At 35.7% G+C, this 24,734-nt stretch overlaps 1 protein-coding gene and 1 long non-coding RNA gene across 9 annotated transcripts in view; one reads left to right on the forward strand and one right to left on the reverse strand.

The window, feature by feature from the left end:
- LOC120614656 (uncharacterized) overlaps positions 1-7,800 on the reverse strand; it is a 165,054-nt gene extending 157,254 nt beyond the window's left edge. Inside the window, exons 1-2 of the long non-coding RNA XR_005656037.1 lie at positions 7,653-7,800; positions 3,250-3,369 (exon numbers count right to left, since the gene is read on the reverse strand). This is a non-coding gene — a long non-coding RNA (uncharacterized LOC120614656). The remainder of the gene's footprint in view (positions 1-3,249; positions 3,370-7,652) is intronic.
- A 49-nt stretch (positions 7,801-7,849) lies between these two features.
- SPDL1 (spindle apparatus coiled-coil protein 1) overlaps positions 7,850-24,734 on the forward strand; it is a 32,901-nt gene continuing 16,016 nt past the window's right edge. For 5 of the 8 annotated variants that reach the window (XR_005656047.1, XM_039877565.1, XM_039877570.1 and 2 more), the window contains exons 1-10: positions 7,850-7,994; positions 12,239-12,420; positions 14,308-14,484; positions 16,785-16,979; positions 17,538-17,687; positions 17,786-17,884; positions 17,971-18,081; positions 20,057-20,197; positions 22,105-22,208; positions 22,767-22,954. Coding sequence is in view for 7 of the 8 variants with exons in the window: in XM_039877565.1 (XP_039733499.1) it covers positions 12,262-12,420; positions 14,308-14,484; positions 16,785-16,979; positions 17,538-17,687; positions 17,786-17,884; positions 17,971-18,081; positions 20,057-20,197; positions 22,105-22,208; positions 22,767-22,954 (1,324 nt within the window). In the remaining variant the exon portion in view is untranslated. Of the gene's footprint in view, positions 8,083-8,596; positions 8,682-12,238; positions 12,421-14,307; positions 14,485-16,784; positions 16,980-17,537; positions 17,688-17,785; positions 17,885-17,970; positions 18,082-20,056; positions 20,198-22,104; positions 22,209-22,766; positions 22,955-24,734 lie in introns of all 8 variants that reach the window. The other 3 variants (XM_039877547.1, XM_039877536.1, XM_039877583.1) reach the window with 3 other exon arrangements.

Here is a 24,734-nt window from a genome sequence, read left to right on the forward strand (position 1 = left end):
ATACCCTAAGCAAAAGGAAAATGTGGATCATCTTGGCTCACTGAGGGATTTCAAATAGATTTTAATTCCAAAATTTCCCCTTTTATGCCTTTTTATCTACAACCTCTGCAGCTAGAAGGAGTAAGAGCTAAAAAACAGGCCATAAACCCTGAAGATTAAAAGGATGGAATTCTCCGGAATTCAGCAACTGATTTTCCCCCAAATGAGCCATGCTCTCCTACCAATTAGCATTGCCAGATGTAGCAAATAAAAATACAAGACACCGATTTTAAATTTGAATTTCACATAAACAATAAATCTTTTATAATTCATCCCAAATATTTCATAAACATACTAAAGAATTATTTATTCTTTAGTTGAAATCAAATTTAACTGGCTGTCCTGTATTTTATTGGGTAATCTTACCACCAATGGACTCAGAAAAATGGCTTGACTGCAGAGCCCAGTAAATTAAAGAAGAAAATTCATTCAACAATACTAGTGAACAGTAATTTTAAAGTGTAGAAAGCACTTAATGGCCAGAGAAAGCCTGAAGGACCCACTTTATCCTACCTGGTCACATGATTAACCGGACCCAGTGATTCTCCACCATGACTGCACATTAGAGGCACTTTGGGAGTGGGGGAGCTAAACATTGCAGATGCTTACACCCTGCCCTAGCCCAAATGCAGTAGAATGAGATTTTTAAAGATGCCCCGTGATTTTAATGAGCATTCAGGTTGAAAACCACTGTACTAAAGAATCAATTAAAAAAAGCTGAAGTGTAATAAAGAGTACATGACTGTTTTAACCCAGGTTTTCAAACTTTGCTGCATATTGCATTCTCCTGGGATCTTTAAAAATTACTGTTCCCTGACACCCACCCCCAGGCATTCCAATTTAATTAGTGTTGGGTACAGACTGGGTATCAGGAGTTATAAAAGTTACTCAGGTGTTTTAATGTAGAACAAAGTTTGGAAACCACTCTTTGAAGTTTATATACCTCTATTTCTTAGGATAAGAGGAGCACTAATTACTTTGTGGGTATAGAAATAAAATGAGAACCTTCAACCATATTTAAGAATTAAATGTTACTTTTTATACTTATTTTTTCTATGTTGGCTGGAAGACTTAAACCTTTAGAATGGGATACTGTTTTCAAGAATTTAGCTCTGCCACTTTTATAGGACACCTAGTAATCTCTTTGCCAGGAGTTTTATAGGTGGGAGGATAACGTTCACCCAAGACCCTTTTGTAACTCCCTGCTTTCGATCATATATAATAATAATAATGGTTATGTGCTGGTATAATTCTGAAGTTATACTTTTGTGCATAGAGATTTCCTCTGTACACAAATGGATGGATTGACCTGGGGGTAAGAGTTTGATACCAACCTCTCTACTAATTCAAAAGAAGAAAAAAATAATCTGGGCCTTGCTACATTCAAATGTTGTCATACAGAACACTGTATTCTTCTGATACTTCTTACAAATTGCTAAATGCACTGTGATCCCTGGGACTTAGTCCTCTAATATTTAAAAGGTTAATCTCCCCCAAGAAATTACTCAGCCCTGATCTAACAGAAAGTGTAAGATAATGACTTTTTGGTGCCAAAAATCAATAGATCTGAGTTTCCAAAGAAGCAAGCTTTGTGGGAGGATATAGGCTTTACCCCAACTGGTTGAGTAATTTGAGAGCCAAAGGAAGACATGACTGCCAGAGAGGACACATGACGAGTTCCAGAACTTTAGCTCAGCAAAGTATTTCACAAGACTGACCAATTTATCAAAAGTAGCCAAATACTGCCAGCATGTAGTATGTCATGGGGGAGTTGATGGAGTTCATTTGTGGTGAAGCCAGAGTGTGAGCATCCTGCCTGATAATAGAGAGGCAAATAAAATAGCAAAATAATGATTAATACAAAGAAAAGATCAAGTCTAGTATCAGGGCTGCCTAAAGTTTTATTATCATGATAGGAAAAGAGGGAGCTTTAACTGTCTGTGTAAGGTATATAAAGACCATAAAACATTTTGTTTCTCATATTTTAGAAAACTGTGGAAACAAAATTATCTTTCAAAGATAAATAACTAACATTTCTCATTACTGTGTTTTTGAGCCTTACTCATGAAGGTGATCATTTCATAATCAAAGGACTTTAGGATTACTGAAATTGTACACCCTTTTTAATATTTTCTACTTTGGGAAAATTAATAGGACAACTTGTGCAAGATTTGTTTTGCAGGAAATAAATCTGTCCAAGACATAATAAAATATTAGGAAAAAGTGAAAATTTACTTTAGCCAAGGATTCTCTGTTTTACAGGGCTTTCCAATTGGGTTATTTTATATACCAAGTTCCCCAGTACAATTTAAAATGCTTGAATTACAGAAATAATATCAATACATAAATTCTCAAAAAGAAATATTGGTTCAAGTGAGGGACATATATTGATATAGGTGACTGAAACAATTAAAATTTCAGAGGATATCAAATACCCTAAACTACTTATTTGGTATATTGTCTCTGGGACATTTAATTGTTTCTGATTAATAAATTTTCAGCTTTTTAAACTCAGGATTAAGAATAGTAATTCTTTTATAAGTTACTTGACTTTGATCTCTCAAAGAGAGTTTATAGATTCCCCATAGAAATCAATGAATTGCATTTTTCCATTATTCATTGAACTTGATGTTAGCATTTTGCATGTTCCAAGTACTATGACACTTGCCATAGTGAGCAAAACATATATAGGCCTTTTATATACTCAAAGAGCTTATAGTTCATTGAAGAATATGGACATAAATTACACAAATTGCTATAAATTATTATAAGTGTTCCAAAGGCTAAGAACAGGGTGCTATGAACCATATATAGAGGGTGTGCCCTAGCCTTAGGATTGAAAAAAGGGGTCCCAGAAAGTGACATCTGAGTTGAGGCAATGCTCTTAATAATAGCTACCATTTACTGACATGATACTAAGTGTTGAAAATGTATGAGCTCATTTAAACTCCACAATGACCTACTGAATTAGGTACTTTGCATCCCATTTTGTACTTGAGAAAACTGAGGTTTAGACGGGCTAAGCAATTTTTTAAATGCAACCACTACTAGAAAACAGAGCCTGCAACTGAACCCAGATGCTGACTCCAGAACACATATTGTATTCTTAACCATTAGTCATAGGGCACCTCCAGGGAAAATATGAGGCAGAGGATAGAAGTCTGTTTAGGCTGCAATAACACAATACTCAACAGAAAACTTATTTCTCACAGTTCTGGAGGATGGTAAGTCCAAGATCAAGGCGCTGCCCATTCAGTTTCTGGTGAGGGCTCTCTTCCTGGCTTGCAGATGTGCTTTCTCACTGTATGTTCACGTGGCCTTTCCTTTGTGCTGCACAGAAAAAGAAAGAGATCTCTCATTCTCTTCCTCATCTCATAAAGTTACCAATCCTATCGAATTAGGGCTCCACTCTTACAACCTTATTTAATTTTAATTACCTCCTAAAGCCCTTATCTCCAGATACAGTCCTACTAGGGGTTAGGGCTTCACCATATGAATTCTGACAGACACAATTTTGTCTATAGCTTAGAGTAAACTAAGGAGAAGAGTATTCCAGATAAAAAATAATTTTAATCTCAAATGACTAAGAGTGTAGGTTATAACAAATATGTGCATTTGCCTAATCTAGCTGAAACTAGCAAGGTAATCATATCTACCAATAGAATCTAACTTCTGTAACAGAAAGACCCTTCCTTCAGATAAAATATTTGCAAACACTGTCACCTAGTGGTAACAGACAGGAGGTAGTTTATAGGCAAGCATTACTGAACAGGTGTATTCAGTTGCTTCCTTGAGGGTGCTGACATCATTTCCCCTTTTACTATGTGCATTCCCAAGTTGTTTTTCCTAGGAATAAAATATATTAAACTGAGCATTACAACATCGAGGCAGTCACTTCTTTCCACTGAATTCACACACACACAGTGTGATAGTTTCAGCTTCTCAGAGAAAGAACAGGACCCTAAGTTTAATTCCATCCCACTTTATTAGACCAAATAAATTTGGGGCATCAGAATAGTGAGCAATGTAAATCATCAGTAAATATGTTTGTATTCAGCAGTGTAGATCTGGGTCACTGTAGTGGATAAAGAGTCTCAACTAGTTGGAAAATAAAAGGAATATGTAACGGGTACCAAAAGACAGGAACTTATCAGTACCAAGTACAGTCTTGTAAATAGTTGAAAAATTAAGATGCTAGTATTTTTTAATGTACATTATATCAAACTAACTGGAGTAGGTACTATTCTTGGCAAGTGAAAACCACAACTGATATAAATATTCAGTGTTAATTCTAACTGGCTTAGGTGCTAAAATCACCTGAAGAAGTTAGCTTAACAGGGGCGTAATGGTAATGTGAAGTGGTGCCAAGAGAGGGATTACGTGAAGCTGTCAGGATCTTCATTTTCCTCCACTATACATAATGCTCCTTCATTTAAAATGAAGTTTCCTTCTGGTTTAACCAAAGAATTTTTCTCAGAGGAGCCATCTCTAGATGTTCTCTTTGGAAATTAACAACTTTCCGTTTTAGCCTCATAAAATCTTAAATGTAGAATAAGAATTTGACAGGTTGATTAGTCCACTAAAGCTCAGAAATAAATATTATTGAGAGTGTATTGGTTAAAACTCTATGTTGCAAATAACGAGGAATTTCAAATTGAATCCACTTGAGAAAAACTAAATGGTTCAGGGATATCTCGAGCTTCAAGGGGAGCCTCATGTAAGGCCCAAACAGCATGACCAGAACTGTCTTCTCCCTTGCTATTTATCAGCTCTGCTTTTGATTTTTTCAAGCAGACTTAAGCTTCATGGACCCAAGACGGCAGCTGGCAACTCTAGGCTGCGAAGTTTAAGTACAGAAGCGGTTAACGAAATCCATTTTTCCAGCAGTGAATTTCTCATTTTATTTCATTGACTTGGGTTCAGTCACATGCACACCTCTGAACCAATTATTATAACACGAATGATGGAATACCCTAAAGCTGAAGGGTAGTATCAATTTTAAACAATCCACATGGCTGAAAATGGAGGGAAAGATGAATTACCCAAAGAATAATCAAAATGCTTTGGCAGGAAAAGGAGGAGGGTATTAATGCTGGAAAGTTAACCAATAAAGGCCCACAGTACTGGAATGGCACAACTTTGCTCTGAGTGAGGGTTGCACCTCTTCAGGGCATAAAAGAGTATAGCAATAGGGATCATGAAGAGCTGAACCTGGTGCTATACATAGCAGGGCCAGGAGAGACTGTAGACTGGGTTGTCATTTTCATTATTATTATTAATCAAACCCGCCCCCTGGTAAAATTATTCGTTTTGATATCAAATTATCACAAAAGGGGCTTTGACAATTCAATTTCCTGATCTCGTCTCAAATGGCTCTTCTGTTTCTTTTGTCAGATCCTTATTCTCCTCCTGTTCCATGAATTAAAACAATCACCGAAGTCCTGCACATAGCCTGCACTGCTCTCCCCACTTCTCCCCTCATTCTCTCTCCCTTCGCCCCACCCCCTCAGCCTCTTTCCTTGATCTGTCGTTCTCCAGGTTTCAATGACCACGACCTTAAGTGACCTTGACTATAACTTCCAACACTTTAACTCCTGGCCCCTCCTATAAATTTATCATTTGTTTGCAAACTTTATGTCTCAGAGACCTGGGTTTATTCTTGCTTAACCCCAAAAAGATTAGCTTGGAGCTTTACTTAGTAATATGAAGGACCATGACAGTCTAAGCCACACTCTAAGTAAGGGTTTATTGTTTAGTAAATGCCCCTTCCACTAAATTCTAAGTTCCTTGAGGACAGAGACTATTCACCTATAGTCCCCAAACCAAACTTAATCAGTAAATTCATGTCAAAATATACACAGCTTTCAGTGTAATGCAACATTCCCTTCTACATCATTTCTGATAACCAGCATCTCATTTCCACTAGAACAGGCACAGTGAAGAAATGATGGCCAGTTTAGTACGGATGTCTATCCCAGTTTTGAACAGCTATATTAGGAATTGTATTGGTGGTGGAGGCGGGTGGAGAGGAGGGGCGGTGTTTTTCCCAGCATCGAAACTCCCTTCTTATGCTTGGTGAATTCACCATCCTGTGTGAGGCGGCAAAATCTCATCTCTCATTATGTAAACTCAAAATGACAGATATATGCTTTTTTCTCTGATCCTTGGCATTTAGTGCATGGTATGTGGACCTGCATCTGGAACTATGAATCGTTCTATTTTAGTATTTTATTTTAGTATTAGTTTCAAGTATACAGTACATTGGTTAGACATTTATATAGTTTATGAAATGATCCAAATCACCCCTCTGACTCTACACATAGCCATTACATTACTGCTGACTACATTCTCTTTGCTGTGCTCCTCATGGAACTGTGAATCTTAAGCCATTTATCTAAACAAGCAGGGACCATCTAGAATTCATTTCACTTGTGACATCTAGTGTCCAGTGATGGTAGTAGCAGCATTCTATACAGACACTTCCTAAAGAATGAATGACCTTAATTGTGATATGGATAACTTCCATGATTTTGCTAATTACCCTTGAATGCCCTCAACAAACCCAGATCAATCCTTTATGGCCTGGCCTAGCTCAATAAGAAACAGAAGTCTGCAAAGGAAACTAAGAAGAGGAAAGCAAGAAGGGTGTGGCATCCTAAGACCTAAAAGAAGACTCAATAAGAGCAATCAACTGTCAAATGTCAAGAGACGTGAGGACTAAATAATGGATTTTGTAAACTAGAACTCACTGGTGACATTGAGAAAAGCCACTTCACTGGACGGGCAGGGACCAAAATCTTAAGTGGCAAAAAGTTATAATAAAAGGTAAAAAAGTGAAGATAGCAAGTCGAAACTTTTTTCCCCAGGACTTTTGCTATCAAGGGAAGCAAATAAATTGGGTAGTAGCTGATTGAGGTCTAGGGAGGTTAGTGTTGAGAGGAAAGCTCCTTAAAAATTAAAAATCATATGTAGCTCACATTATATTTTTTGAGAGGAAAACATGTTTATGTTGATATGGAAGAGCCAATAGGAGAGAAAAAACTAATAATGAGAGGGGATATGACCAAGCCCTTAAGTAGGTAAGAGACTTAAAAACACATGATCCACAGAACAGCAGCTAGGACTCAGAAGTGCTCACGAAATGTTGGTTATTATTATTTCTGAATAATGACTAGGTATCAGGTTACAAAACATAAATTCATTACTTAAACACACAGGCAAGAGCTTGGACTTAGCAATAGACTGCATTAGTTCAAACTCTAATTCTACCACTTGGCCAACACACTTTTCTTACTGTGGGCTTTGTTTTCCTCTGTATCCACCTCACAAGGCTGTTGGCGGGCTTAAATGAGATAACCTGTGTAAAGTTTAACACTGTACTGGTACACGGGGAAGGCTCAAATGTTAACCCCATTATAATAGCTATTAGTCCGTCTGCTAAAGGTACCTGTGATTCTGCCCTATGATGCTTTTTGGCACTGTCACACTGATTCAGATTCCTGGAACCATATGACAGGTATCTATCTGAGGGCAATCCCCTCAGAGCACACACTGGCCAATCCACTGGTACGGAGTATGAGGCCGCCACATCTCAGAATTCCCCACTGCCTCACCTTCCAGTGGCACGGTCTCTCCAGAAGGTACTATCGTTTTAACAAAACAAAAAACACGGCACCCAAAAGCGAAAGCTTGTTACACACCCAGGAAACCAACTGTGAGTAAAGTTGACAAGACTAAGTCACGCCTGCGCCTACCGCAAGCCCACGGCTTTCCGCTTGCGAAACGGAAGTCGCAGCAGGTGGGCGGGGCACTCCGATGGGCGTTCTCGCTTTTTCCTTTACGTGCGGCTTGGGCGGAACATCTCGTGAGAAGTTCGTATTCTCGCGGGAACTGCATTCAAAAATCCCTGGCGCTTTCGGGAGAGTGAGCTGAGTGAATCCGCTGACGTTTCTGTGGTGAGTTTAGTTACCCTCACGGACCTGGGCGCGATGAACTCCCATCACAAGTCGCCACTTGTAGCGGCAGGGGAAAGGAATGAGAGAGGTAGGGGCAAAGGGCCTGAAGGAAAGTGCGTCTGCCGAGGAGCAGCGGGGAACAGCGTAGAAGGGCTACTGGGGAGGAGAGAGCAGAGCCTAAGGATACATAGGGCCTGGGTCTTCGCCGAGGCGTTTAGCCGGAACAGTTTATTCAGCGGAACACGGAGTTCGTGTAAACCAAATTCCGAGCCGGTCTCAAATTTCCGTTGGGCCGCCTTGCTGCCCCCGGGGATTCTGCATAAACATGGAAGTCGGGGTTGGCTGCCGGCCTCCGAAAGAAACACTAGATCTGTGCTATCCGGTACCATAGCCACTAGCCACATGTCCAAATGAGAAATGCTATAAATGTAAAATACACCCCGGATTTCGAATTTTTATAGTGATTACATGTGGAAATAATATTTTGGATTCCTGGATTAAACAAAATATTCAAATGAATTTCACTTGTATTTATATTTTTTAATGTGGCTTCTTGAAAATTAAAAATCACATGTAGCTCACATTATGTTTCTGTTGCACAGGCTTCCCCAGACAGCTGCGGGTCGGAGTTTGCTCTAATTGCTCTTCACCCATTGGCTGGTTTAATCTTCTCAAAAATCCTTTTAGGTAGATATTATTGTCCTTATTTTATGGATGACAAAAAGACATTAAATAAGTTCCAAGTTTATGCAGCCAGTGAGTAGTGAATGTGGGGTAAGAACTCAGGCAACCTGTTTCCCAGAGCTTTCTGTCTCCTAAATGTTTTGTGTATGCTCTTTCCGAGAGGCAGAACAGAAAAGAGGTTAGGAATGCCAGGCTTTCGATCCAGATCCTGATTCCCATCTCCTTTAGACACTTAATAGCTGATAAACCTTGGGCAAGTGAACCTTTCTGTGCCTCAGTTTGCACATGTGTAAATTAGGGGAAATACTTTATATTCCATGGGGATGTTGAGAGGATTAAATAAGATAAAGTATGCAAAGCACCAAGCACAATGTATGACACATATTAGATATAGTTATTATCCAACCCTCTCTTTGCAGATTGATTAACTCGTACTCAACCATTAGACCTCTACTGAAAAGTCACTTCCTTAGGGAATCTCTCCTGTCCATATTTCCCCCTACCCTGGCCCCACTAACCAGATTAGGACAGCTCCTCTGTGTTATGGTCTCAGAAAGCACCATACATCTCTCCCTCTTGCACTTACCACACTTGTAACGTGACTGTTCAGTTATTTGACTTAATTCCTTTCCACTCATAGACTGTAAGATTCAAGAAGGCAGGGATATTGTCTAGTTTGGAGGTCATCGTGTTCTCAGCAATAGCACAGTACTTGACACATAATAGGAATTCTAGCAAATGTTTTGAATGATTTTTGAATTCTTTTGAAGCTAATATTTTGGCTTCTTTGGACATTGCTGGTGGGGATGTCTTAAGGCTAGCTCTTTTTTCTTCAGTAAATGTTTATGGTGATAGTACTTAATTCAGTGAGATAATGTGTTTAAAGCACTTTTCCTGTCAAATGGCAAATCCTCAACAAATATAAATTAACAGTGTAACAGTTAGTGGCTGGCCCCACTATGTACAGGCTTTGGAAAGGTCTTGCATTTCAGAGCAGTTAATGCCAGCTTTGGATAATGTAGGATACTTATTTTTTCTCTTCTAAAACCTCTACATCTTCATTCTTAAAGACCTTGCTTTCTAATTCACAGATAAATTGAAGCAGTTAGAAGAGTACTATGCAGACTGTCACCACTATATCTACCTACTTATCAATGTCTGTACCCATAATACTTTGCTTTTTCTTATTGTAGATGAAATATTCATACTTCTGTCTAAAATTAGTTCTTGTGCATTAGACCTCATCCTCTTTACTCATCACTCCAGCAATTTTCCATGTCTTTTATATCAGTTTTTCTTCTCTCCTGCATCTATCCGATGGCATACAAGCATACTGTTATTTTTTCTTCTTAAACTTTTTAGAATTGTAATAATTTTTCTTAATTTTTTTTTTAATCTTAAAAATGAAACAAAAAACAAAACACCTGATCCTACTTCCCCTCCAGGTACTGCCCCATTTATCTACTCTCCTTTGTGGCAAAACTACTTGCTGTCTCCTATTCTCATATTATTCTTTCTCCAACTCATTCCAGCCAGGTTTTTGCCCCCATTTCTCCACCAAAACTGCTCTTAGGGTCACTAGTGACCTCTGAATTAAAATCCAATAGCCAATTCTCTGTTCTCTCCTTGACTTAGCATTTGGCACAGTTGATCACATGTACCTCCTTAATATACTTTTGTTAATTGGCTTCCAGGACAGTGCATCCTCTTGGTTTAATTTATACTTTGCTGTTTTGCTTTCCTGTCTCTTGTTAGGGCTCACTCCTTGGCCCTCTTTTCTTTAATTATGCTCATCCTCTGGTGATATCAAGGATCAAGGATTTATACTAATAACTCCCAAATTTCTATCTTCAGCCCAGATCCCTCTCCTTTTAATTGTAGCCAACTGCTTACTTGACATATTTCATGCCCAACACTTAAGCCTCTGATTTTCTGTCTAAAATAGTCTTTACTCACAGTTTTTGATGCCTCAGCTAATGGCAAATCTGTTCTACTAGTTACTTAGGCTAGAAGCCATGGAGGCATTTTTGACTTCTCTCTTTTTCACAATCCGACATTCTATTTGTCAGAAAATGTTGGCTTTACTTTCAAATTATGTGTAAAATCTGACCATTTCTCACCTCATGCAACAACCTTGTGTGAGCAATCATCTCACCTGGTCTTTCTGCTTTCAACTTGCTAACCTTCAAAATCTTAAAAATAGCAGCCAAAATGATCTTTTTAAAGGTATCAACTCTCTTCTTCCAGACTTTGCAATAATTTCCCATTTCACCCAGAGATAAGCTTACAATGGCGTGATCTGCCTGTTCTCCCCTGTTATCTCCTGTGATCCTGTGACCTGAACTCTGTCTTACACATTCTTTGGGCTTCCTTCTGATATAGTGCTACACCTATGCCTGGAACATTCTTTCCCTAAATAGGTACATGGCTTCATTCTTTTATACTCTCCAAGACTTTGCTCAGAAGTCACCTGAGGGCCTCCCTCTACTCCAATACTTGTTTTAAATTTCACCCTAGTTAAACAATATCAGTTCAAACATATACACATGTTTGAATTGGTATTAAGGGGGACCTCTTCCAAGTTCCCTTGTCCGTTTGTTTTTCTTTCCCCATTTCTACTTGCTAGTTTATTTAATTATTATATGGTTAGTGCTTACAGGCAGGTAAGTTTCATGAAAGAAGAGTGCAGACAAAACCAAATATAAAATCCATTTTGGTCCATTTGACATCTGATGTATCTGAAGTATACAGAGTGGACTCAGCATACAACGCATTCAAGAACATATTTGACTACATTGATTAGAGACATGGGGGAACACCTTGATAATGGACTGTTGCCCTTTGAAGGCAAGGCTGAGTTTGAGCCTGGCCTAAGAGGCTGAGACCAGTTTGGAAAAGATGATAAGTGAGGCTGAGTTAAAGCGGAATGTTTCTCTATAATTTAAGTCCTTGCTTAAAAATGTAAAATGACAGCAATGTTCTTTACTCTGAACATGGTTTCTGTTTTGCATGCCTTCTTATGAATAACTAGGAAAATACTAGTGAGTCTGTTTTCAATAAAGCATGTTTAATGTGGCAAATTTAATGTGTTCAGGAAGTCATCACTATTGTGAAAAATTGTGGACGTGATGGTTCTTATGAACCTTATTCAAAGCTGCCTTTTCATATGTTAAGTAGCAGTCATGCTACTATAAAGTTTTTTGATTTCTTTCATTCTTGTCTTAACTTAATTACCTGTATAATGATATAATTATGAGACTCACCCTAACAGCATTTAAGGAAGCTTAGCACACAACATTGAACAGTTTCCGGATACTGCATTTCTTAAGAGCAAAATTAAATATATCTTTTTTTGCTCTGTTTGATTTGATCACAAATCAGGTAATGAAATCAGACATTCTTAGAACAAGAATGTAAATATAACCACTTAAAAATCAGGAAGAAAATCTTTCATACTATGTTTTTGTATCACAGTGGTATTGAAAAAAATATATATTTTAATTGACATCATTGTATGAAGTTTTTTTTAGCTTAAATACTTTTATTTTCTCTATTTACAGCTGACCAAAAATAGGAAAAAATTATGGAGGAAGATATAATTGCAGATCTTCGTCGCAAGCTCAAAGTGGTTGAAGAAGAACGACTGAAAGCTGCACAGTATGGTTTACAACTAGTAGAGAGTCAAAATGAATTGCAGACACAATTAGATAAATGTCGTAATGAAATAATGACCATAACTGAGGTAGGACTCTAGACTCCTCTGTTTACTAGGGTGTGCTTAGCTATTGAAGATTTGTGTTGTCTAGTAATTAATATTATTTTTATTTTCTGAATATTTTAGATCTAGTTCTCATCCTGTAAAGGGGAATGAACTAAATGAATTCCTAATGTACTTTCCCACCCAGTGTATTCTGAGTTTGAAAAATCAATTTATGATTGCTCTCTTCATGTATTGGATTTTATATTTGGTTTTGTCTGCACTCTTCTTATGAAACAAGTAACCTCACTCGTTTCATAGCTTTAGATAACATCTAAATGCCCCTGACACTACACCAAGTCCTTACTTGTCCTCTAAGGTCTAGACTTGTGTATTCACTTGCCTGCTAATGGACATCTCAAACTTAACATAAACGGACAGAATTGTTGATTCCCTTGCCCACTAACCAAACATTCTTTTGCAGTTTTCTTTAGCTTATTTAGTAAATGTAATAACATCCATCCAGTTGCTCAAGCCAGAAATCGTAGTTTTACTCAATATTTTTCTGTCTCTTATTTATCATATTTAATCCATTAATAAGCTCTAAGAACTTGACTTATAAAACATTCATTTACGCTACTGCCATTCTAGTCCAGACCACCATTATCTCTCCCCTAGATTACTACCGTAGCCTTCTAACCAGGTTGCCTGTTTCCCTCATTGCTGTTCATGCATTCATTCTTTATACAGCAGCCAAGTGGTCATCAAAGAATAAACAAGAAATGTCACAGCCCTGCTAAAAACATACAATGGCTTCTGATTATATTTACAAAAAATCCAAGCTTCTTACCTGGGTTTGCAAATCCCTATGTGATCTGACCCCTGCCAACCTTTGACTTCACCTCAGACTACTTTCTCTCGTTCTTAGCTATACCAGCCCTGCCTTATGAGCTTTATATGAGCTGTTGCCTCCATCTGAGTTATTCATACCTCACTTGGAATGGATTGAGTTCTCAACTTTGAGGTTTCTGTTAGATGTCACCTCAGCAGAGAGGCCGACTATGTATTGTAAATTTTCCATTATTCACTCTCTTAATTCTCTGTAATGCTAATTACTTCCACATTAAAAACACCATGAGAGAGAGGATTTTGTTGTCTTGTTCACTACTGTATCCCTAATGTCTGACAAGTTTATTGAAAAAACTCAATAAATCAGGTTATTTAGTAAACTGTAACATGTAAACTTCCATCTCAAAATTTAAATATAGCAGGTAAAAATAACTGATGGCAGCTTTTACTTTTTAATTTTATCTTTTATTTAATCTTATTTTTTTAACCTTATTGAAGGATTTTGAACTGATGCCCCTTTTATCTTTAAATTTTCTTGTCAGTAAGAAAAAGTCCTATTAAATATTCCTTTTGTCTCAAGGGAGTATTCATTCAAGTAGTCATTTGTGAACATTTATTAGGTGACTACATTCTAAAAGTAAGGGCTGACTTAGTATTTCACTTTACACCTAGTCTACTGTTTCTTCCTTTTATTAAGAGCTATGAGTAGAGCATGTTATTATCAAACCAAGTAATGGTTTGATAAGTGTTATTACTTTTTTTTCTTTTTCTTTTTTTTTTTTTTCCCCTAGCAGAGATTATATGCCACATTGACATGCCATGGAACCCTTTTTTACTTCTTTGGCAGTGCATAGAAGCAATTACCATATCCCTACCATAGACTTGAATGCAGTCTCAAAGTAACCGTAGGAGTTTTTTAAGACTGATTGGCTACAAAATTATTCCAGATTTTACATGTAACTGTTACTTAAAAAGCAGCAAATGTATAAAACAGGAATGAAACAATTGAAGGTGAGAACTGCTTATATATGATGGCTTTAAGTTATTTTTATGCAACTGAATTGTATTTGAATCTGCTTTCAGAATTATGAACAAGAAAAATACACACTTCAGAGAGAAGTTGAGCTCAAGAGTCGAATGTTAGAAAGTTTGAGCTCTGAATGTGACGCTATTAAACAAGATCAAAAAATGCACCTGGAGAAATTAGAAGGACAACTGAGCAGAAACCATGGACAGGAAGTGAATGAACTAAAAAATAAGGTTTGGATGTCCATGTACTTCAGAACAAAAAATGTTCCATTCTTATACAGCAGTCTGTAAACATTAGGTGATAAAGATTTTCTTAGTACCATCCATGCAATCTAGCTGAAGTTAAGGGTTCTATCATCTTAATGTTAGGAGTAGAAATACTGAGAAACAAGAGTTTATCTAAGGAACTTGTATAAATAACATTCTAGTGATTAAATACAATTATTTAATTTTAGTAACTGGATATTCATTGTGGAGTTTTAGTTTAGTGACCGGTATGATCTCTTTCCTTATAGCATATGGTATGGTAGTCCTCTTTCAGAAAGATTAGTCCCCTAGCTTTCACTACAGTTAGTGGTATATCTGTAATTCCCCAGAAGAAACAAATAGTTTCTTGTAAATTAGTATACATTAGAATTGTTACTTTATAGTTTGTTTATTGAAGATAAACTAATATATATGATTTAATTTCTTATAACAACTCCATAAGGGAGATACCATTATTATCTCCATATAACATGAGAAAAACCAATATTTAAACTGATTATCTTGGATGGAATTATAAAGCTAGAAATTATCAATCAAAATTTGAACTGAGGCTGATTCTCAAGCCTGTGTCACTACACTTAGTCTAATGACATATTATATTGGCTCCATTTCAAGCATAAATACAGAATAAACGGTGATTCAGTGACTATCCATTCCCTTTTGGCACCCCTGTCTACACAGTGCCTTCAGGTTACTTCGAAGGAATCCATAACTTTTATTGTGGCTCCTCTTTGTATAGAGTCCATACTTTTCAGAACCCTCTCTAGCCTTACTTTTATCCTGCTTTCTCAAAAGTCTGTTTTCCAATTTTCAGTGTTTCATGTGTACCACCTATACTATTACATAATTTCTCATTAAATGGACCTTTTAAATCTTTTCTCATTTTAAGTAATGATATCAATGAACTTGCATGTTTGAGCTGGTTATATATTTTTCCTAATATGCAGTACAAACATAACTATAAAAATATACTTTTGTGTAATACTTAGAATCATCTCTCATACCTTTCTGGCAAGTAGTAATCCAGCTTGTCTGAAAGTAATTTTAGTTGAGACACCACTACTGACTGGTAATGATGCACCCCCATCCACCCACTCTGGTGTTATTTTCATTTTAGCAGTAGTTTTCATTACCTAAACAAAAAAGGATAATGCAGGAAATATTCAGAGACTGAGGCAAGGCCAATTATAGAGATGGCTTTTCAGTGGAGCAAATACTAAATCTGTCAAAAGATATTTTTAGTCTCACAAGTGATGTTTTCAAATCACTTGTGCCAAAATTTTGGAGCTATATTTGCTATCTTTCTTTCACTTATTTCTCACATTTAATCCATCAACAAGTTCTAAGAATTTGACGTATAAAACATTCATCTGCGCTCCTACCACTCTAGTGAAGATCACTACCATCTCTCTCCCAGACTACTACTATAGCCCTCTATCCAGGTAGTTTGCTTCTGTCATTGCTGTTTGTTCCATTCATTCTTCATACAGCAGCCAAAGGGGTCAGGAATCCAGGCCTACTTTGTTTATGTATGTGGATTATTTGTATGTTTATAAAATAAGGCATGCCACTATCTATTAAAAGATGCCTAGACTTGGCCAAATAAGAAACCTCAGTAGTCTTATGCAGTACGTTTGGGTCAGTCAGTGATATTTTTCAGAGATGGCCATTCACATAGATCATTCAGCTGACATTTTTTATTTTATATCATGAAAGTAGAAAAGGGAGAACAAATCAAGCTAAGAGGCTCTAATTTTTTAAATAGAAAATATCAGGATATATTTCAAGAATGTTGAAATGCTATTGAAGATAATTCAGTTTAGATGAAAATCATTACCTTGGATACCAAGCAGAAGTTTTTTATTGATAACAGAAACCATTTAGTGAATGCTAGGCATGGTCCTGAATGTTTTACCCACCCAATCTCGGTTGAGAGCCTCAGTTGAGAGTTGTGTTGGTGGGTACAGTCATTTACCACTTTTGTATGTGAGGGATGAAACTGAGACAGGTTAAACCTAGGACTGACCGTGAAGCTTCACCCTTCTGCGATAAGTTTGTTTCCTTTAAAGCTATGCTCTTAGTTTACCAAGATTTGGAACTATGTAACATTTTAGGAAGAGTTATTAAATAGTTTTGTTCTGCTTGACAGTCTTCCAAAATAGTTATCGTGCAGGTACCAAAACAGTTTGTACTGCAACTTATGTTCTGATGACATTCAGTAACCTTTTGATTAATAAGATTGTGGATTTTTTTTTTTTATTTAGTTAGAAAAACTGAAAGCAGAATTAGATGAAGCTAGGCTTAGTGAAAAGCAGCTAAAGCACAAAGTACATCATCAGAAGGAACTCCTCTCTTGTAAATCAGAGGAAATGCGGATAATGTCTGAACGAGTACACGAAAGCATGTCTTCAGAGATGCTGGCTCTTCAAATTGAGCTGACTGAAATGGAAAGTGTGAAGGTAATTTTTATGGCATACGTGTTCTCAGGTTTTCTTCTTGCATATTTTTTACATGTTTTTGTAATCTTATGAGCTAGTTTTAAGGCTGAAATGTTTTTTGGCCTAATTTTGATCTAATTAAAAATGTTTTATATAGTTTTTAAGTGGATTATTTCATGTATAATAAAGTTTTAGATTATATGATTACATAAAGCAGACCTTAGATTAATGAAACCTCTAGAAGAATTTAGAGAAATTGACTCTGATCCTAGTTTGTGTCATAAATGCCCAACATAAAATGTTGTCCTTTGGAAGTTGATATGCATATGAACATAGTTTTTTCATTGCAGGCTAAGATTAAAAATTAAAGCCTTAAATTCATAGGAAAGAAAATCTCTAGAGCCTTTTATTTAATTCCCTACTGAAAATTTTAGTAATTTTTATTATTTTATTATGCATCTTAAAACCTTTGACTACTTCTTTAGTTTTAAGTGTGAATCATTGCCGATATGTAAACTGAGCAGCCGCTAAATAAAGAAGTATTCATGAGTTTCCTCTTTTTCAATTCTTGTTAAATAGACCACCCTCAAAGAAGAAGTGAATGAACTACAGTACAGACAAGAACAACTAGAACTTCTTAATTCTAACTTAATACGCCAGGTAGACCGGCTTAAAGAGGAAAAAGAGGAGCGAGAGAAAGAAGCAGTTTCTTACTATAATGCCCTAGAGGTATTATGATTGTGGTAACATCTTTTCTAATTTGTAATAAGTCGTTTTCTTGCTAATCTAATGTCTATTAGCTAAATTGTTTTCTTTTTTGAATTTAGAAAGCTCGTGTAGCAAATCAAGATCTTCAAGTGCAATTGGACCAGGCACTCCAGCAAGCCCTGGACCCCAGTAGTAAAGGCAACTCTTTGTTTGCAGAGGTCCTTACATTTCGTACAGACATTTCGATGATTAAATTAACGTTTCACTTAATACAAGCATAATTAAACATGTTAATATTTTCTAGGTAGAAGATCGAAGGGCAGCAATGGAATGTCAGTTTGTCACTATGAAAATCAAGTATCAGTCACTAAGGAAGCAAAATGCATTTAATAGAGAACAGATGCAAAGAATGAAGGTATAGAATTACCACCATCAAAGGTTTACTAAACCTGTTTTGTATTGGTATTTCGTGTACAGATATATCAAAGAAAGCATCTTTTCCTTCAAAGAGTGTACTAGAAAGTTATTTCTAGAACTTCAGAAAAAAATCAACATTTTTAAATTGAGCAAAAGATTTATTTATATTTTTAAAAATCCTATAGTAAAGGTTTAGTAGTAGTGTATTTAGTATCCACTGATTGATTTTTTTTAAATAATTACTCCACTAGCCTTGTCAGAGACATATAAATCTATCTTAGTGGGGTGGAGAAAAAAGAGAATCAAATGTTTTTATTTCCTGCTGTTGGCTTGGTGTTTTGTTTGTTTGTTTGTTTGTTTGAGCATAGCCCTAAAGTTTCTACTTCAGCTAAAACCAGCTTTCTCACCATTCTTTAGTTCTCTCCCAAAGGCTTATTTATAGGGTGAAATTTGTATTTCCTTTCCTTGTAGTTCCTTAAGTCAAGCATATAGGCCCTTTTAATGTTAAGGGTTTCTTGATCGTCATTTTAGTCAAACAGATGGTAACAGAAAAACATGTGGACATTGGAAAGATTTCAGTATTATACCAGCCCTTATAATCCTGATTCCTGTTGTACCTAACTCTCCTAAGATGATAACTTGGAATCTGGAAAACTTCTTGCCTTTTATTTTGGATGATGAGATTTTCTAGAGTAGGAAAGGTCAGTGATTAAGCCTTGCATTAGATGGGATTGAATCTTTATTCTGTCACTTGTTTGCCGTGTTACTTTGGACAAGTATTTTTACTTTTCAGAGCATCAGTCACCTCTTCTATAAAGTAGAGATGATAGAACCTGCCTCTTAGAATTGTCCTGGAGTTAAATAAAAGCATAAACAAAAGCACTTAGATGGTACTTGGCAAATAAGAAGTGCTGACTTAATAAAAAATAGCTGTGGCTTTTATTTCTTAGAATTTTGACTGTGCTGCCTGATGTACTGAGGCTCTCTCGTATCTGATGTCTTTGTAAATTTTTTCATATTTGCTCTGCTTTCTTTCAGTATTTGTTGGGCTACTACTGTTAATCTGCCAACGTTCCCATGATATCTCAAACTGTAATAATTTCCCCCACTTAATACTACCGAAGTTACCTTAGACATAAGTAGCATTCTGGATCTTCTTAGGCTAAATGTATTTAGCCACCAGTCTGAAGCAGAAACAAAAAATGGATCATTGAAAATGTTAAGCACTGTCTTTCTCTCTTGTAGCAATACCTGCACTCTTATATCATTGTTTGCTTTACTTGAAACTATATTTAAACTAATTGACACATTTTAGAACTCCAGAAATTTCTGAAGCAGAAAGAAATGCTAGGTGTGAATTTTAGTTAATTTCTTTTCAATTGCTATGTGACGTTAGGTTTAAGTGGAGTCATAATTAGGTAAGTTTATTGCTGCTCTTAAAAAACATTGAAAAAATATATATCGAATATTTCTTCAATATTCTTTGATTGCGTTTTTACCCTTTGCTTTCCATCCTTGTGCTTTATGAATCTCACATTTGTGAATGTGAGCAGCTTAATTTCTCCCACGTAATACTATTGAAGTTATTTAAATTTTTTTATAAACCTCATCAGACTCTTAAATGAGAGTGTGTATGATAAGTAGAGTACAGCATTTGGCCAGGTTTATTTACCAGTGAAGTGATATGCTTCCAGACCAAAGCCATGCAGTTCAATTATGTTTCATAGTAGTACACATAATTGTTATGGACTTCATATATCATTCATAAATAGGCAAGATAAGTATCTACACTTTTTGATATAAATGTCTTCAGGTTATTAGATTATTAGACTAGAAATAGCTAATTAGTTTAATTTTCAAAATGAGTTCAAAGTAATGTACAAAATATGAGTTATACCAAAGCTATAGTGATCAGAATCTTCCTCTCCCCCACTCAATTTTATGAGGGGGGTGGTTAATTTTGTTTTTTCCAGTTACAAATTGCCACATTGCTACAAATGAAAGGGTCTCAAACTGAATTTGAGCAGCAGGAACGGTTGTTTGCCATGTTAGAGCAGAAGAATGGTGAAATTAAACATCTCTTGGGTGAAATTAGAAATCTGGAGAAATTTAAGGTATGTGTAACACCTTTTAGAAACAGCCAAATTTTGGTTTGAATATCTTAATATTTTAACTTGAATATGTTTATTAAATTTTTTTTTCTAGTTTCTTTTTTGCTTTTCACTATTTCTGAGTATCACTTCTTTTTAGTAGAGGCAGAGTAAACTAACCTCATACTTGTTATTGTGTGTAAATTATAACTCAGAGTGCCCATATCTTTAGAGTTTAACTCATTGAGTTTTAACATGTCTCTTTTTAATGAGCGTTACATGTACAAATATTCCTGAGCTTCATATAAATGGAATCATTCTATCTTCAACTCAATATTACATCAGCGAGGTTTGTTCCTCATGTTGCATGTTATCAGCAATTGATTATTTTTCATGCTGTCCACCTCATTTTTTAATAGATGTACAGTAGGAGCTTTTTCACGTTGTCCAACATTATGTTGTAGAAATCTTTAATAAACTACTTCTTAAAAAATTTTTGAAATAAATTCAAATTTTCAGAAAACTTATAAAATTATGCTTGTATACCCTTCACCTAGGTTCCCCAATTGTCAGCTTTACATTTGCTTTATTATTTTCTCTGTCTCTCTCTATGTATATTTTTTTCTTAAACATTTGAGAGTAGGTTGCAAACCAGATATTCCTTTTCTTGTAAGTTGTACCTCAATGTTATTGAAGTTCATCCTCTTATATAACCATGTGCAATGATCAAAATCAGGAAATTAACAGTGATACCTAGTATTAGCTGTCTTTGACATTTTAACAATTATCTCAATGTCCTTTATATCAAAACAAAAATACCCCGAATGCTTTTCTTTCTGGGGTCCAATCCATTATTACATGTATTTAATTATCAAGTCTTTTTAGTTGCCCTTAATCTGAAATAAGTCTTCCATCTTTATCAGTCATGACCCTGGCATTTTTGAAGAGAAAGCCAGTTACTTGTAGATTGTCCCTCATTTTGGGTTTTTGTGAAGTGATTAGAATCATGCTATGTATTTTTGACAGGAATGCTACAGAAGTAGCTTTTCTTTCTCAGTGTTTCCTAGCTACTCTTGCATATTTGTTTTTCTCTATGAACATCTTGTGTAGCTCTAAAAAAGCCTTGTTGGTATTTTTATTAGAATTAATTGAATTTATAAATTAGGGAGCACAGATAACTTCTCACTAACTGAAGACTAATTAAATTTTATAAATGACATTTTTAAAATGTTAACCTCTTAGGTATTCTTAATTGTAGCCATTAGTATATTATGAAACTTTAAGTTTACATAATTTTCTCTTATAAGGACTGTCAAAAGGACTATAATTTCGGTTAAATTTGTAGTACATCAATTGGCAGGTGTATGTGGCCCACTAGTGGGCTCAGCACTATACTTTGAAAATAATGGCTTTAATCAAGAGGTTTTAACCTGCAATCTTTAAAATTATTTACCAGTTTTTAAGCAGATGAAAATTTTTTTCCTCTAGAGAAATTATATAGAGATTCCATCAGAATCTCAGAAGACGGGGCACCAAAAATGACTAAGTATTTCTACCCTTTTTTATATTTTTCTAATTTGAGGCTTTGTCAGAAAGGCCAGAATTAAACCCATAGTGTATTTCTTCCATTTTAAAAGGAGAGAGAATCCAGAGACTACAGATGTGGTTAGGAGCTTAGGCTTGGGAAACAGATCTTGGTTCAGAATCTCTTCTCAGTTTACTTGCCTGTAGCATCTTAAACCAGTTCCTTTATCTGTATGAGGGGAATGCCCATTCTTGTACCTGTTCAGAAGGTAAGCGAGTTAAGTGGATTGTGCTTAGTGCAGTGCCTGCTATGTGATAAGCATTCAGTAAGTGGCAGCTGATATCATTAATAAACATATGCTAACCTAACGTTATTTATTTTAAGTAATAAGAATTGTTTTCTTTAGAGTTTATATGAAAGTATGGAATCTAAACCTTCAGACAACTCTGCTGCTCTGAAAGATAACACCTATTACACAGATTTACTTCAGATAAAGCTTGACAACTTAAAGTAAGTGTCGTTTGGATGGAAAGATGGAGACTGTTCTGACTTGCTTATAATAAGTAGTGTCAGTAACTACAGATTTTGTTTTACATTACCAAAGAAATTCCAAAAAAGAAGGCAACAAAAATATCTCTAGGCAGCAAATGAGATTTATTCAAGACATAATTAGTGCTAATTATTGAAGAAACAAGACTTTTAATGAATAATTAAATGTTTTAGCTTCTTAGATTGGTAAGTGAAAAGAACTTTAATGTAGAAAATATTCTTATAATCTAAATTTTTCAAGAATAAATATATAATTTTAAACTTAAAGGATTATATTTATACATGCATAAATGTGGAAAGAACATCCCTCCCCATTGTCCATTTCCTTTGAAGAATGCATGAGATTTTTTTCAATTTAAAAGTGCTCTTAAAGCTTATTTTGTTTGTTGTTTTTTTGTTATTAAAAACCCCATGGAAATGTATTTTTTTTACTAACAGTTTAAATATATAATAAAAGATTTGCACTGACAACTATATTTACGTTCATTTAATATTTCTTGGTTTCCCCTATTAATATAGCAAAGAAAATGAAAGCACTAAGGGTGAATTGTCCATACAGAGAATGAAAGCATTATTTGAGAGCCAGCGGGCTCTGGATATTGAGCGAAAACTTTTTGCCAATGAAAGATGCCTCCAGCGTTTCCAAAGTGAAAATATGAAACTGAGAGCTAAAATAGATGAGTTAAAACTGAAGTATGAACCTGAAGGTATGTATGCTTCATATATTTTGTCTTTTAAATCATGAGAAGCTCTGAGAGGTCATACCAAATATTTTTCTTACTATAGCTTTATGGAAATCCATTACAAACTAATTTGTGGCTGTGTAACTAGTAAAAAATGTATTGCTTCAGAATGTGGAGGAAAATTCTAAGAGAACTGGGTACTAGGTGTGCACAAATATAATAGGCATTTTTTTGAATATTCGTATAGTAGAATTTGACATCTGAGACTTTTCCATTTAAGATTGCAGCATCTTAATAGTACCAAATAATTCACTTTTGTTGAGGCAGCTGATGTCTGGGATCTATATTAGTTAATACTGTTTATAGAAAACCTAAAATAATGAGGAGTTAAATAGGTTAGGTAGTTATTCCTTCCTCTGATAAAAGTCTGGAGGAGGCATTCCTGGACTGCTTAGTGCCAGGAGCCGGGCTTCATTTGTATTGTTTGTCAATATACTTCTGGAGAAGAATTTAGTCATGGCCTCACCTGCCTAAAAGAAAAGCTGAGAAATGCAGCCTTGATTTTCAGAGTTCATGTTCCCAACTACATCTTGAGGATTCTATTATTAAGGAAAGATAGTAGGGCAGATATTAGAGGACAACTAGCAAGTTTAATCACTGAGATAGAGAATAAATAGCCTAACGATATAGGCTGTGCATCTTATACATAAGAAGTGATTTTACTATATGTAAATTTAAAAATGAAAGTCCAAAAGTAAAAAAAGTCTAAGAATGTGATGGTTCTTCGACCAAAAAAAGTGTTACATGTTTTAGGTTACAGATTTTCAGCCAGTGTTCGCCCCTACTCTGTTCACATTGCCTAAGACTCTCTTCTTCATTATTTACTCAGTGACGAGTTAGTCTCAACAATAGTGGGGAGGTTGTCAGCAATAGTAAGGTTTTTTATAGTTTAAAGAGACTTCTTTTTCTCTCATCTTCCCTAATTCTTATAGGCTTTCTTGATTAAGATTTACCATTTCGACTTTAAAAGGTCTGCTGAACTGAACATAGCAAAGAGACTTGGAAGTATAGTGAATCTAGATGATGTGGGTTTCAAAGGAGCAGTGCAAGAGAAAGGGAAAAGAACGATTTTAAAACATCAATGTAGAGCAGGAACACCAAACCTATGTTTGACCATTGTTCTCCAACTTCACTAAAATTTTGATTTTGAAAATAAAGGCACCTTGGGATAGGGTTAGGGAAGACATAGCGATTACTTCAGTGACTTCAGAGGGGATAGACTGATGTTATGTTAGGCAGTGGGGGTAGAAGGCTATTGTAGTCTGCAGTGCGACATGATGATGGAGTTTGAACTGGGGAGATATCCATGATAGAAGTACTCAGTTTTTGAATATATTTTGTAGGTGAGGCTAATAGGCACAAATTACCACATTCAGAGAATTTGACCTGTTTTGTTTCTTTAATCTGTACAACACAATATTGAGTGAAGTGGGTATTTTTAATTCCCATTTTAAAGGTAAAGAAATTAAAACTCAGAGAGGTTAAGTACTTCCCCAAGATTTTATGCTAGTGCTTATATAAGTGCTTATACTAGGACTTGTACCTGGCTGGATTCCTTGACTCTTAGCCACTATATCCTTCCTCATCTCTACACGGCAGTCTCATGAAGCCCCATGCAACTTATATCAGAACACCAGAAAAGAACTTTTACATGTTCCTTCCTAGAGCCTAATATATTGAGTTCCCTAAGGAAAATTTATAGCCAGATAACCTTTAAAAGATAAAATTAATGGATTCCTTGAAA

This window comes from Pteropus medius, unplaced genomic scaffold (assembly GCF_902729225.1).
Source record: "Pteropus medius unplaced genomic scaffold, Ma_sr-lr_union100, whole genome shotgun sequence".
Lineage (NCBI taxonomy): Eukaryota > Metazoa > Chordata > Mammalia > Chiroptera > Pteropodidae > Pteropus > Pteropus medius.